At 40.9% G+C, this 14328-nt stretch overlaps 1 protein-coding gene across 3 annotated transcripts in view; it reads right to left on the bottom strand.

The window, feature by feature from the left end:
* ING5 (inhibitor of growth family member 5) overlaps positions 1–14328 on the bottom strand; it is a 58475-nt gene that overhangs the window by 11170 nt on the left and 32977 nt on the right. For all 3 annotated transcript variants that reach the window (XM_077826362.1, XM_077826363.1, XM_077826364.1), the window contains exons 2-6: positions 13996–14067; positions 12843–13009; positions 3490–3601; positions 2129–2222; positions 814–949 (exon numbers count right to left, since the gene is read on the bottom strand). In XM_077826362.1, coding sequence (XP_077682488.1) covers positions 814–949; positions 2129–2222; positions 3490–3601; positions 12843–13009; positions 13996–14067 — 581 coding nt within the window. The remainder of the gene's footprint in view (positions 1–813; positions 950–2128; positions 2223–3489; positions 3602–12842; positions 13010–13995; positions 14068–14328) is intronic.

A 14328-nucleotide genomic window follows, 5' to 3' on the forward strand; every position in this document is an offset into this window, starting at 1 on the left:
AGCAATGTCCCTCTGCCATGTACATTGGCCAAACCTGACAGTCTCTATACAAAAGAATAAAAGGATACAAATCTGACATCAGGAATCATAACATTCAAAAACCAGTAGGAGAACACTTCAACCTCTCTGGTCACTCAGTAACAGACTTAAAGGTGGCAATTTTGCAACAGAAAAGCTTCAGAAACAGACTCCAATGAGAAACTGCTAAACTGGTATTAATTTGCAAATTAGATACTGTTAACTTGGGCTTGAATAGAGACTAGGAGTGGCTGGGTCATTACATAAATTGACTCTATTTCCCCATGTTAAGTATCCTCACACCTTCTTGTCAACTGTGTGAAATGGGCCATCTTGATTATCACTACAAAAGTATTTTTTTTCTCCTGCTAATAATAGCTCATCTTAATTAATTAGCCTCTTAGAGTTGGTATGGCAACTTCCACCTTTTCATGTTTTCTGTATGTATATATATCTTCTTACTATATGTTCCATTCTATGCATCTGATGAAGTGGGCTGTAGCCCACGAAAGCTTATGCTCATATAAATTTGTTAGTCTCTAAGGTGCCACAAGTACTCCTAATATTAATTGTGTTGAGTATCTTGTCATCATTAACCTTTTTAGTGAAGAATAAAGCAAAATAGGCATTAAGCACCTCAGCTTTCTAGATGTCATCAGTTATTAGTTCCCCTTCCCTGCTAAGCAGAGGACCTACACTTTCCTTTGTCTTTCCCTTGCTCCTAATGTATTTAAAGAACCTCTTCTTATTGCATTTTATGTCCCTTGCGAGGTATAACTCATCTTGGGCACTTACATCGGGATTGTCACAGCCAATCATTTCTCCATAGGACACCTGGTGGCACAAGCAATATGTGGGCTCATTGGGATCCACTGGCATGTCTAGGACATCCGAGGGGTGAACAGACAGGATGGCATCAGCAAACTCAGAACTGTGGAAGAAACAATACTATTGAATATTCAGTGAGAGCAAATTACTTTTGCTCATTTAAAACTGAATATTTCATAGATAACTAGTTTCACTTGAAAATTTAGCTTTAAATACGTCTTAAGCTTAAAATCAATTATGAAGGTTTAGGAAATATATTAATTAAAAATACAAATGGATTTGGATAATTTTAAGCATTGGTCAAAGCAAAATTATATGAGGTTTAATGTAAAGAACTGGAAGAATAATTTGCAGCACACAATACATACAAAAAAGGGAGTACTACTTAGATAGCAATGATAAGCACAGAAAAATTGAGTTGATGACCAACTAGAAACAGGAATGTGTCTATCCTTTTCAGTAGTAGCTTAAAAATCGTATTTCTATCAGAAAATTTTGAATTCTGGTTTCAAGTAACAGCCAAGATTGCTACAACTGAAAGAATGCAATATTTCTCTATCTTTCCAGTTCATTTATTCATGCATTTGGCAGTATTTTGCATATAAACAGTTGCTGAAAAGACCATTATACACATTAACAGGAACAATACAAGCCTTATAATTTTTAAAATAATGTTTTTATGGTATCATGTAATGCTATTTAAAGATGCTTTATAAGAAACTGGAATTATTTTTGTCATCACTTTCAAAACATTCAAATTGACACTGTCCTGGATTAGGTGACTCAAGATTATTTAGGATACCTACCCTATGATGTAGAATACCAGGAAATGATTCCAAGAATGCCCCAGGATTTCTGGGAGAGTGATGCAACATCAAATATACCTCAGAATGAGTAGGTCACCATTTTCTGCAAGCCAACTCAGTGTAAACTAATACAAATGGCCACACACAAAAATGCTAAGCTACTTTTCTTTACATTTGCAGAAAGCAATGGAGACTGCATTCCTGCCACCTCAGATACAGATACTGTTCCAGCCATATTAACTCCTTGCTCAGTGTATGAGAACTTAATAATTCAAAGATATCTTGACACTGGTGCCAGGAGAAAGCGTGAAGAGAGGACATATTTAAAATGGAGTCTGAGTAGAAGAATGCTCTGGGAATACAAACTGTTCAGCTGGAAGTATCATCAAAAGGGCCAGGAAGCTTTGACTTAGTATTTTATAAATTTACAAAGCTTTTCCATAAAGCCATGAAAGCTGTAACTGTTTATCTCTTACCCTCCCTTTAGTTTTTTCTTCTTTGGAGTATCTTCTTCTGATGTTCGCCTGCCTCGGCCCCGGGAACCTCTCTTGTCCTTTTGACTTCGTCCCTCTGAAAGCCAGAATTATTTCAAATTAAGGGCACCCCAGAAAAAGCACTGGATGCTTTTTTTGTGTGCATCTATTATTTTAAACTTCTGTTTTGCAGACTCTTTATGTACAAGGCTCTTTGGATATTAAAAATATGTATGATTTACACATACTATATCACACACAGTGCCAACTTCTGTTCCGGATTGCAGCTTGTTCAGCCCCATAACACAAGTCAATAGAATTGCACACGAGTCACCTGGAACTTGGCCTGGTACTGTATATTCAACGAATCATTTAGTAAAAGAGTGCTTTAAAAATAGAATCATAGAATCATAGAATATCAGGGTTGGAAGGGACCCCAGAAGGTCATCTAGTCCAACCCCCTGCTCGAAGCAGGACCAATTCCCAGTTAAATCATCCCAGCCAGGGCTTTGTCAAGCCTGACCTTAAAAACCTCTAAGGAAGGAGATTCTACCACCTCCCTACACTCAACATCGTCCCATCCAAGGACTATGCGTTGTTAATCAGGGTGCAACATACACATGCCATCACCAGCACCCACTAAACAGACCTCAAAACCATGTCCTCAGTAATTTAAAGGAGAGAAAAGTTATACAGCATTCATTGTTTACTGTACTTAATTTGGCTTTTTGCCATTTAAAATTTCTAATCTATATTAAAGAAACAGGAATTTTCCTTTAACGCTTAAAATTTCCTACTGTCATCAGGTTACATTGGACTCTTAAGTCAGAAATAAAATCCTAACATTATTTTAATTAATATTTTTCCTTAATGAAAAAATCATCCTCTCCCACCACAATGTCTTTTACTTCTCAAGGCAAGGCACAGCTGATGCAAAGTTTGCTCAACTCAGAGTAGACTCTTTAGTTTCAAAGTTTTAAGAGCTACAGACTGTGGATACCACTTTTGCCACCACAACTCAGCTTCATTTGTAGCAGTGCTTATAACCAATGACTTACAGAAAGGACTATTTCAGGATGTGCTGACTCAGCGAGGCAAGGGACCAGCTTCCAGCAAGAAAGGTTAAGAGGGCTCTAAACTAGATTCTTTCTTCCTCTGCCCACCAAATGGTGGCACCTTGTCAAAATGACCTAAACTTTTTAAAAGCATTAAATAAAATAAAAAAACACACACCAAAGCTTCAAAAGAAAGTAATGTATGCTCCATCACAGCCCTTCTGCTCTACACTGGATATGCATATTTTACAGCAAGGTTTTCCAGCACTGAGCGAGACGGTGTGGTCACATTAAAAATAACTCACGCACTTTTCAGGCCTCGACCTCCAGGGCTTTCAAAGTCACTGCCTTCCAACTTATCCTTCAGATCTGCTTCAAATCGTGCCAAGTCTGCATCCAGCCGTCGGATGTGTTTATCCACCTGCATGGGAGAGAAACTACACGGCTGAAAAAAAATTCAACCAACCCACCAAAAAAATCCCAGCTATTCTAGCAGGTGGGACTCTAACAGTTCAGGGCACACTGAGACAGCTCACCCTTACTAAGCATGTCCTTCCTTGGATTGATTTGCGGTTACACTTTACAATAAAGGGTACATTATATATTATTTATAATAGGTTAATAAAGTATTAATAGATGTTATAAACATCTGCAGACATGAGTAGTATGTGTTATAGATGGTTCAAAGCACGTCAGTAGAAAGTGTTATCACAGATGGCTGTAAGCCCTAGTTAAAAGCAATCTATTGACTAGCTGCACTTTATAACAATTAATTAAACATTTAATAATCATGTACTAACTCTTTATGAATTATTTATAAATGAAGCATCAATACAGAGTGTGACAACAGTATTTAAATAAAAATAATCACCTAATAAAATATTACTACTAGAGGAGGATTGAATGGCATGATGGATTGGAATCAAACTTGACAAGATGATAGCGTTTGAAAGTTAGTATTGACACCTGTTCTGCGGTCTATGTGAAACTGAGCTGGTCTCACTCCAGTCCCTATGGGCAGGTGTCCTCTTCACAAAAGACATTGGTAGCAATTTCTGAAAAGAGGTCAAAGTCAAATGGGCTGGTGAAGAACTTGCTTGCCTTTAGGGATGATCATTCTAACGTCAGGGCTAAGGCATGACAAGAGAAAGCTCTGCCTGTGCTGTGGATAAAGAGAGGACTCTAGTGCCATCAATCTGGAACCTTTCAACACCACTTATTTAAAACCCCCAAAAATACTACATCACTGATGCTTGGGGACTGCACAGCTCAGGAGATTTGTAATGGGACATAGAGTCTTTCACTTCTGGTTTATTAATTCAAAACTGAGTGAAGTCAGCAAGGATCAGAAGTTGTTACTATTAATCAGCCTGAAATGAATTCTGACTTGATTCTAAAACTAGTGAACATACTTCAAGAGCCACCATCTCAACTGACATCATGTTTGGCAGTCTAAGTCAGTACCAGGAACAAAGATTAAGAATTAACTACTTTCCTATCTCACCCACCAGGTCAAGGTTGCGGCACATGGCTTGGATAGTGCAGGAAAGCTTACATTCATGCTCCCTGTGCATATCTGACTTTAGACTTCAAGGTTATCAAACTGAACGTATTCATGGACCCTTTTTTAAAAAAATTGGGAAAAAGATAATGGGAGAAGTACCAGACAAAGCTATATTCTTTCCTGTTCTACACAGCACTAGAACCACCAGCAATTAAACTAACAGCTCACTCATGTATCTCTTGTATCACCATAAGACCTTCCTCCTACAAGATCTCAACATATGCAGATGACACTACTTAATCTATCAAAATAGATTCTTAATTTTCTGGAACTGATCGCAGCTTTTAGGAGCTTCACAGATTACAAAATAAGATGGGGATTAAAAAAAAAAAAATCAAAACTTTTGCCTCTGTCCCAGATAGTTCCATGACAAATATTCTTTTGAAATTAACCAAATGAACGGAACTTCTTTCCTCACTTGAAAAAAAATCTTCTTTCCTTCACAATCAACTCTCTTTGAAAAATAAAAAATAGAGAACAAAATGAAGTCTGGAGAACTCAAAAGCTAAGAATCCCTTCTGGGGTCACATCACTATTCTAAAAGTAATCTCTGCCCTAGGTCTGCTATGCCCTTTGAGTAAGATACTATCGCAAATTTCAGTTCAAACTTTCCACAACATAAACAAAATCTTCATTAACTTTATCTGAGCTAAACAGTCCAGATACTCATATAAAATATTTAAAAGGCCACTGTCTATTTAAAAATATTTTTTTTCTTTAGGTATGCAGTGAAACCTATAAAAAAACAGGTAAGCAGCATTCTGCTGCTACTGGTAAGCCATGATTAGTAACAGAAGCAGGCAGCGAAATGCTTCACTGGAGAGGAGAATTCAAGAACCAAGACTGAGGGAGAGGCAGAGTAAGGCCTGCACTAGCCTACACACAAACGGATTTGATTTAAATCACTAGTCAGGAAGACTCGATTTAATCATGGTTTTCTACATAAAAGTGCATTCTTGTTGGTTGTTATTACTTTAATACAGTGGTTCCCAAACTTGTTCCACTGCTTGTGCAGGGAAAGCCCCTGGCGGTCCGGGCCAGTTTGTTTACCAGCTGCGTCCGCAGGTTCGGCCAATTGTGGCTCCCAGTGGCCGCGGTTCGCTGCTCCAGGCCAATGGGAGGTGCTGGAAGTGGTGGCCAGTACGTCCCTCGGCCTGCGCCGCTTCTAGAAGCTCCCATTGGCCTGGAGCAGAGAACCGCGGCCAGTGGGAGCTGCAATCGGCCGAACCTGCGGAAGCGGCAGGTAAACAAACCAGCCTGGCTCACCAAGGGCTTTCCCTGAACAAGCGGTGTCCAAGTTTGGGAAACACTGCCTTAATACATCTTCTTCGCAACTCAGAGATAGATTTAGGTTTCATTTTTAGAAGGTACACACTATACATTTTTAAACAGTAATTTATTTTGAAAACTTTTCAGATCAGTTTTACAGCTATATCAAAAAATGAATGATTGTTTGGTTATTTCTTTTACCAAAGGTAACTGAAGCAGATTTTTATGAAGTCATTGGGAGGTGAACTATCTCCAACTCAACAGGTTAATCATTAATATTTGCAGGATTTTCTTGCCATGCTGTATTAGGAGGAGAACATCATAAGACAGACATTTAAATTGTTTTATTTAATTAAAACAACAGCGTTAAGTATTCTGGATTTTTTTTCTTCTACAGCAAACAAATAATATTTTAAGAAAACAAGCATATATCCCTAGCTTCTCACATTTATCTCCAGACTTTTTCTCCTTGTCCAGATCTATTCTGCCCCCAAATATCTTCTATTCATTGAACTTTTTGAAACTTTGCACTTCGAGAGAGAGGCAAGGGGAATTGACTCTGTGTACACAAATTTGCAGAGGGACAGTAGAATTGAGGTCTGTTATTTCTTACCTCTATAAATTATTTATTTAAAAACATTTTTGCTGTTAACAAGCATGTTACCTCTGGAGACACAAATCCACAGTCTGAGAACTGCAAAACTAAGCATCTCTGATGGTATCTTCTAGACTGAGAGCACTGAGTCCCATTGGGTAGATAGAAAGATTAACCTAAATAATCTATACAGAAGCCTGTGGAACCTCGTAAGATTGGGTCCCTAATCCATGAACTATTAGAACTCATTTACAAAACTTTTCTTAAACATTACATGAATATATTGTCTCATACTATAGAATTAGTATTTATAATCCCTATTACATGATGAGATATCCTTGAGCTATAATGTATCTTCATTAAAACTATCTTTAGATAAGTTTTTTCCTCAAAAAGCATTTTATCAAAAAAATCCGATTTAAATAAAATAATCAAATTTTAAAAAAATATGATTTTTTATATTTTTTTAAAAAAAATAATTGATTTTTATCCACCCTGCCTCCAGTTAAAAAGAGCTTGTCTAAACAGAGAAGTTGCACCAAACAGACATCCCAACTGACTCGTATAGCAGCCAGGAGTCTCTGGGATGGAAAAAGGGGAACAAGGTCTAAGGATACCTTTCGCATCTTTGTCTACTAGATCTCTGGTAAAAATTCCAAGTCCTTTTTGTAAACTCATGCATAGGTGTGAGGGTGGGCATGAGAGGAAGGAAAAATTAGAAAAGAGAAGTATGGTGTATTTACAGAGAGATCTGGATGTGGGAGAAGGGGGAGAAAAAAGGAAAGAAGGTAGAGGTCCCAATGTGGGGGTAGGGGGTGTGAAAGGAAGAAAGAAATAAGGGAGCCTAGAGTGAGAGATGAGGAAGCAGACTCTAAAGACAACTCAGACAAAGTAGCAGTGGAGAAAAGCAAGACAAGGAAAGAAGATCTAACATCTCTTGCTTTTACGAGTAGGGCTGGTTGAGCAAGCCAATAAGTATATTTTCAACAAATTTCACTAATTATTAGTTGAATAATTTGTTTAACAATATTTTTATTTCACTATCTAACCAGCTCTAGAACTATCAAATACTATTTGGCAGATTAGCAATTTGATGAACATTAGCAAAATTCTTGAATAATACAGTCAAATATATTTTTCTGCTAATTGACCAGCTTAGTACTGTTACATTTAAAAAAATGTACTAAATACAAAACCACCTGTCAGTGTTATAACTGCAGGAGTGTAGTTTGAAAGGCGTGGCTTTGGGAGGTAGTGGAGTGGTGGTACATTTTTTTTTTGTTACTCTAACTGGTACGCTTAGTCTTTGGGCTACAAGGTCATCTTTTCAAGTCCTGCACCCCACTCATCACTCTTTCTGTGGGACTACAATAGAGGGCACTGCAACCACAGGCAGACATGTCCAACTGCTTCTATTCACGGCCCAACTTATTCTGCATCCTCTCTTGTAGCAAGCCAAAGTGTGCAAGTGTAAGTCACAAAGGCAGTCCTCATTCTATGTGAATCATGTCTGCGGAAAAATAAGCAGGGAAAGGAGCACCACTCAAAAGTCAATAAAATAAACACAGTGGTGAGTGCCACCAGGGTCCCTTACAAGAAAACAGTGCTAGCAAGAAGCTCTTCTCTCAAGGACCAGAATATTTCTCCCCCGGGTCCATAGAGAAAAGGCAAATAGTTTAGTGTTCAGGCTGTAATAAGGAGGAAGGGACTTTGGCATGAAATTAACATCTTTTAGTCATCTAGATACTAAAGTAATGACAGACACTTTCCCTTAATCCTTCATATTCCCCATATTTCCCCCCATTTACCAACATCACTTTTGATGTCAACTCAACAATTGCAATGGGAAACAGCAAAGAATGGGAGCAATTTCAAGTTGCTGGTGCTATATTACACTGCAGATGGGCAGTACAAATCACAGCAGTGACTAACAAACCATACAGCTATGGGGTACTCACAATGGAAGTTTGTTTGACACACAACCTAACAGAATGAAAGGAAAACCGGAGTTTTCTTGGTAAGACAACGGTAAAAACCACTGTAACCCCTAGGTCCTTTTCTGCAGAACTGCTGCCGAGCCATTCAGTCCCTAGTCTGTAACAGTGCATTGGATTCTTCCGTCCTAAGTGCAGGACTCTGCACTTGTCCTTGTAGAACTTCATCAGATTTCTTTTGGCCCAATCCTCCAATTTGTCTAGGTCCCTCTGTATCCTATCCCTACCATCCAGCCTATCCACCACTCCTCCCAGTTTAGTGCCATCCGCAAACTTGCTGAGGATGCAATCCACACCATCCTCCAGATCATTAATGAAGATATTGAACAAAACCGGCCCCCGGACCGACCCTTGGGGCACTCCACTTCATACTGGCTGCCAACTAGACATCAAGCCATTGATCACTACCCATTGAGCCCGACAATCTAGCCAGTTTTCTATCCACCTTATAGTGCATTCATCCAGCCCATACTTCTTTAACTTGCTGACAAGAATACTGTGGGAGACAGTGTCAAAAGCTTTGCTAAAGTCAAGGAACACCACGTCCACTGTTTTCCCTTCATCCACAGAACCAGTTATCTCGTCATAGAAGGGAATTAGATTAGTTAGGCACGACTTGCCCTTGGTGAATCCATGCTGACTGTTCCTGATCACTTTCCTCTCCTCTAAGTGCTTCAGAACTGATTCCTTGAGGACCTGCTCCATGATTTTTCTAGGGACTGAGGTGAGACTGACTGGCCTGTAGTTCCCGGGATCCTCCTTCTTCCCTTTTTTAAAGATGGGCACTACATTAGCCTTTTTCCAGTCATCCGGGACCTCCCCCAATCGCCATGAGTTTTCAAAGATAATGGTCAATGGCTCTGCAACCACATCCGCCAACTCCTTTAGCACTCTCGGATGCTATGCATCTGGCCCCATGGACTTGTGCACGTCCAGCTTTTCTAAATAGTCCCGAACCACCTCTTTCTCTACAGAGGCCTGGTCACCTCCTCCCCATGCTGTGCTGCCCAGTGCAGTAGTCTGGGAGCTGACCTTGTTCGTGAAGACAGAGGCAAAAAAAGCATTGAGTACATTAGCTTTTTCCACATCCTCTGGCACTAGGTTGCCTCCCTCATTCACTAAGGGGTCCACACTTTCCTTGACTTTCTTCTTGTTACTAACATACCTGAAGAAACCCTTCTTGTTACTTTTAACATCTCTTGCTAGCTGCAACTCCAGGTGTGATCTGGCCTTCCTGATTTCACTCCTGCATGCCCGAGTAATATTTTTATACTCATCCCTGGTCATTTGTCCAATCTTCCACTTCTTGTAAGCTTCTTTTTTGTGTTTAAGATCAGCAAGGATTTCATTGTTAAGCCAAGCTGGCTGCCTGCCATATTTACTATTCTTTCTACACATCGGGATGGTTTGCCCCTATAACTTCAATAAGGATTCTTTAAAATACAGCCAGCTCTCCTGGACTCCTTTCCCCCTCATGTTATTCTCCCAGGGGATCTTACCCATCAGTTCCCTGAGGGAGTCAAAGTCTGCTTTTCTTAAGTCCAGGGTCCGAATTCTGCTGCTTTCCTTTCCTCCTTGTGTCAGGATCCTGAACTCGACCATCTCATGGTCACTGCCTCCCAGGTTCCCATCCAATTTTGCTTCCCCTACTAATTCTTCCCAGTTTGTGAGCAGCAGGTCAAGAAGAGTTCTGCCCCTAGTTGCTTCCTCCAGCACTTGCACCAGGAAATTGTCCCCTACATTTTCCAAAAACTTCCTGGATTGTGTGTGCACCGTTGTATTGCTCTCCCAGCAGATATCAGGGTGATTGAAGTCTCCCATGAGAACCAGGACGTGCGATCTAGTAGGTTCTGCGAGTTGCCGGAAGAAAGCCTTGTCCACCTCATCCCCCTGGTTCGGTGGTCTATAGCAGACTCCTACCACGACATCAACCTTGCTGCTCACACTTCTAAACTTAATCCAGAGACTCTCAGGTTTTTCTGCAGTTTCATATCGGAGCTCTGAGCAGTCATACTGCTCTCTTACATACAGTGCAACTCCCCCACCTTTTCTGCCCTGCCTGTCCTTCCTGAACAGCTTATATCTGTCCATGACAGTACTCCAGTCATGGGAGTTATCCCACCAAATCTCTGTTATTCCAATCACATCATAATTCCTTGACTTTGCCAGGACTTCCAGTTCTCCCTGCTTGTTTCCCAGGCTTTGTGCATTTGTGCATAGGCTCTTGAGATAACCCGCTGATCGCCCCTCTTTCTCAGTAGGAGGCAGGAGCCCTCCCCTCTCACACGCTCCTGCTCATGCTTCCTCCCGGTATCCCACTTCCCCACTTACCTCAGGGCTTTGGTCTCCTTCCCCCGGTAAACCTAGTTTAAAACCCTCCTCACTAGGTTAGCCAGCCTCCTCGCGAAGATGCTCTTCCCTCTCTTCGTTAGGTGGAGCCCGTCTCTGCCTAGCACTCCTCCTTCTTGGAACACCATCCCATGGTCAAACAATCCAAAGCCTTCTCTCCGACACCACCTGCGTAGCCATTCGTTGACTTCCATGATTCGACGGTCTCGACCCCGGCCTTTTCCTTCCTGACTAATCTAATTGCCTTCTATGACGAGATAACTGGTTCTGTAGATGAAGGGAAAGCAGTGGACGTGGTGTTCCTTGACTTTAGCAAAGCTTTTGACAGGGTCTCCCACAGTATTCTTGTCAGCAAGTTAAAGAAGTATGGGCTGGATGAATGCACTATAAGGTGGGTAGAAAATTGGCAAGATTGTTGGGCTCAACGGGTAGTGATCAACGGCTCGATGTCTAGTTGGCAGCCAGTATCAAGTGGAGTGCCCCAAGGGTCGGTCTGGGGGCTGGTTTTGTTCAATATCTTCATTAATAATCTGGAGGATGGTGTGGATTGCACCCTCAGCAAGTTTGCGGATGACACTAAACTGGGAGGAGTGGTAGATACCCTGGAGGGTAGGGATAGGATACAGAGGGACCTAGACAAATTGGAGGATTGGGCCAAAAGAAATCTGATGAGGTTCAACAAGGACAAGTGCAGAGTCCTGCACTTAGGACGGAAGAATCCAATGCACCGCTACAGACTAGGGACCGAATGGCTAGGCAGCAGTTCTGCAGAAAAGGACCTAGGGGTTACAGTGGACGAGAAGCTGGATATGAGTCAGCAGTGTGCCCTTGTTGCCAAGAAGGCCAATGGCATTTTGGGATGTATAAGTAGGGGCACTGCCATCAGATCGAGGGACGTGATCATTCCCCTCTATTCGACATTGGTGAGGCCTCATCTGGAGTTCTGTGTCCAATTTTGGGCCCCACACTACAAGAAGGATGTGGAAAAATTGGAGAGAGTCCAGCAGAGGGCAACAAAAATGATTAGGGGACTGGAACACATGAGTTATGAGGAGAGGCTGAGGGAACTGGGATTGTTTAGTCTACAGAAGAGAAGAATGAGGGGAGATTTGATAGCTGCTTTCAACTACCTGAAAGGTGGTTCCAAAGAATCATAGAATCAGAGAATATCAGGATTGGAAGGGACCTCAGGAGGTCATCTAGTCTAACCCCCTGCTCAAAGCAGGACCAATCCCCAATTAAATCATCCCAGCCAGGGCTTTGTCAAGCCTGACCTTAAAAACTTCTAAGGAAGGAGATTCTACCACCTCCCTAGGTAATGCATTCCAATGTTTCACTACCCTCCTAGTGAAAAAGTTTTTCCTAATATCCAACCTAAAAAAGGATATAGAGGATGGATCTAGACTAAGGATAAAGAGGATGGATCTAGACTATTCTCAGTGGTAGTGGATGACAGGACAAGCAGTAATGGTCTCAAGTTGCAGTGGGGGAGATTTAGCTTGGATATTAGGAAAAACTTTTTCACTAGGACGGTGGTGAAACACTGGAATGCGTTACCTAGGAAGGTGGTGGAATCTCCTTCCTTAGAAGTTTTTAAGGTCAGGCTTGACAAAGCCCTGGCTGGGATGATTTAATTGCGGATCGGTCCTGCTTTGAGCAGGGGGTTGGACTAGATGACCTCCTGAGGTCCCATCCAACTCTGATATTCTATGATTCTATGAAAACAGAAAAGAATGTGTTTTAAGGGAACTGCTGCTCTCTGTCAGTAACAAAGTTAACCCAAATATAGATACTTCAGCAAAAAACCCAAAAGCTCCTTCTTAGTTTATGATTACACTTGCAAGAATGTCACTGATCACACAATCACAGCACATGCGCACTTAATTCTCACCATCTCATAGGTCTGCATGGCTAGCTGCACTTTGTCATCACTGTACTCCTTACATTTACAATAAGCGTTCTGAATCTTCTGGAGGTACTCCACACGCTGCTCTGGCAACAAGTGCTTCACTGTTGAAATGTACTCTGCTGCAAGGCTGTCAATTTCTGCTTTCTTGTCTGAAAAGAAAACAGACAGTACAATTACATGAGAATTAATTTCATGAATGAAATACTTTCTAGCTAGTGATGGTACTTACCTTATGATCCCAATTTCCATAGTGCCTGAACCCCTTCAAAAACTAATGTATCTTTTTTAGAAAATCACAAAAAGGATTCACCCTACCCAGATCTGATACTGCACTCAGCAGTTTTCACCAGTGCCATTCCACTGACCTCAGTGGAGCTACTCTTGATTTACACTGGTGTGAGATCAGAACTGAATTCACTGACTCCAGTTCATGGGTTTCAACATTTCTTCAGCTTTATTCTGAGTGTGAGAATGTTTTCACTTCTATGCTACCATCTCCCTTTCCTTCCAGTGCCATTTCAACAGAAGGGAAACCCATTTGGCAATAACAGACACATACTGTTTGAAAGCTCAGATCCAAAAATTAAACATGAATCTCTGACAAGATATGCAACATTCTACTACTTTGCCATCAGGTTACACATACTTTCCCTCCTCTGTTATGATGATATCCATGTGGTGTTCACGTCAGTTTTATAGGGTATATTTATATATGGACAGACACTAGAGAAGCTACTTATGTGTGACCTCCAAAAGTATAAATGCTGCCACCTGAATCTATCACAAAATAAAATGTTGTAGAATAAAGATTAAGAAAGACTCTCCACCTATATATAGTGAGGCATTGCTACTGGAACAATTTGATATTAAACATGGCTATAACTGGCTAAAAAAAATCGAAGTCCATTGGTTGGACTTATTGACTAGAGCTTGGAAAGAAGGAGAGTATAAGTTCTCACATTTACTATGTGAGTACATTAGCACTTGTACCTTTACAGCATGGGTAAATCTTGTCTTCAAAGACAAAGCTTTGCTGTTCCATACTTCATAGTCATGCCAAGCCGCAGTGGGATTGTTATGACCCTTCAGACGAAGGATCTCTATTCTGACTGCTTACTGGAATACCTTAGCATACCTTCTGTTCTCTGATCCAGTTCACGCATCAGCTGGAAGTTCCTTCGCAAATCACAGGGCAGGTTTTCAATACCTGAAACAAAAAGGCACAGAGATTGCAGTCCCTCCTCCCCTCCATCAAAGCATGAATCGTCATCTCTGATACAGAACATTGATCAAATGCCCACCATGTATAACAAAAAAAGAGTTACATCCACCACCTAGTGATATACAGTTAAGAAGATAACTAGCCACAATTATGACAATAACCGTACATGTTCACTGAAACACAGAAGTTTCTATGGAACTTGCTGTGCTCTCAAGAATCTAAGATTTTGGTTAAAATAAACATAAA

Source organism: Eretmochelys imbricata, chromosome 9 (genome assembly GCF_965152235.1).
Source record: "Eretmochelys imbricata isolate rEreImb1 chromosome 9, rEreImb1.hap1, whole genome shotgun sequence".
NCBI classification, from domain to species: domain Eukaryota; kingdom Metazoa; phylum Chordata; order Testudines; family Cheloniidae; genus Eretmochelys; species Eretmochelys imbricata.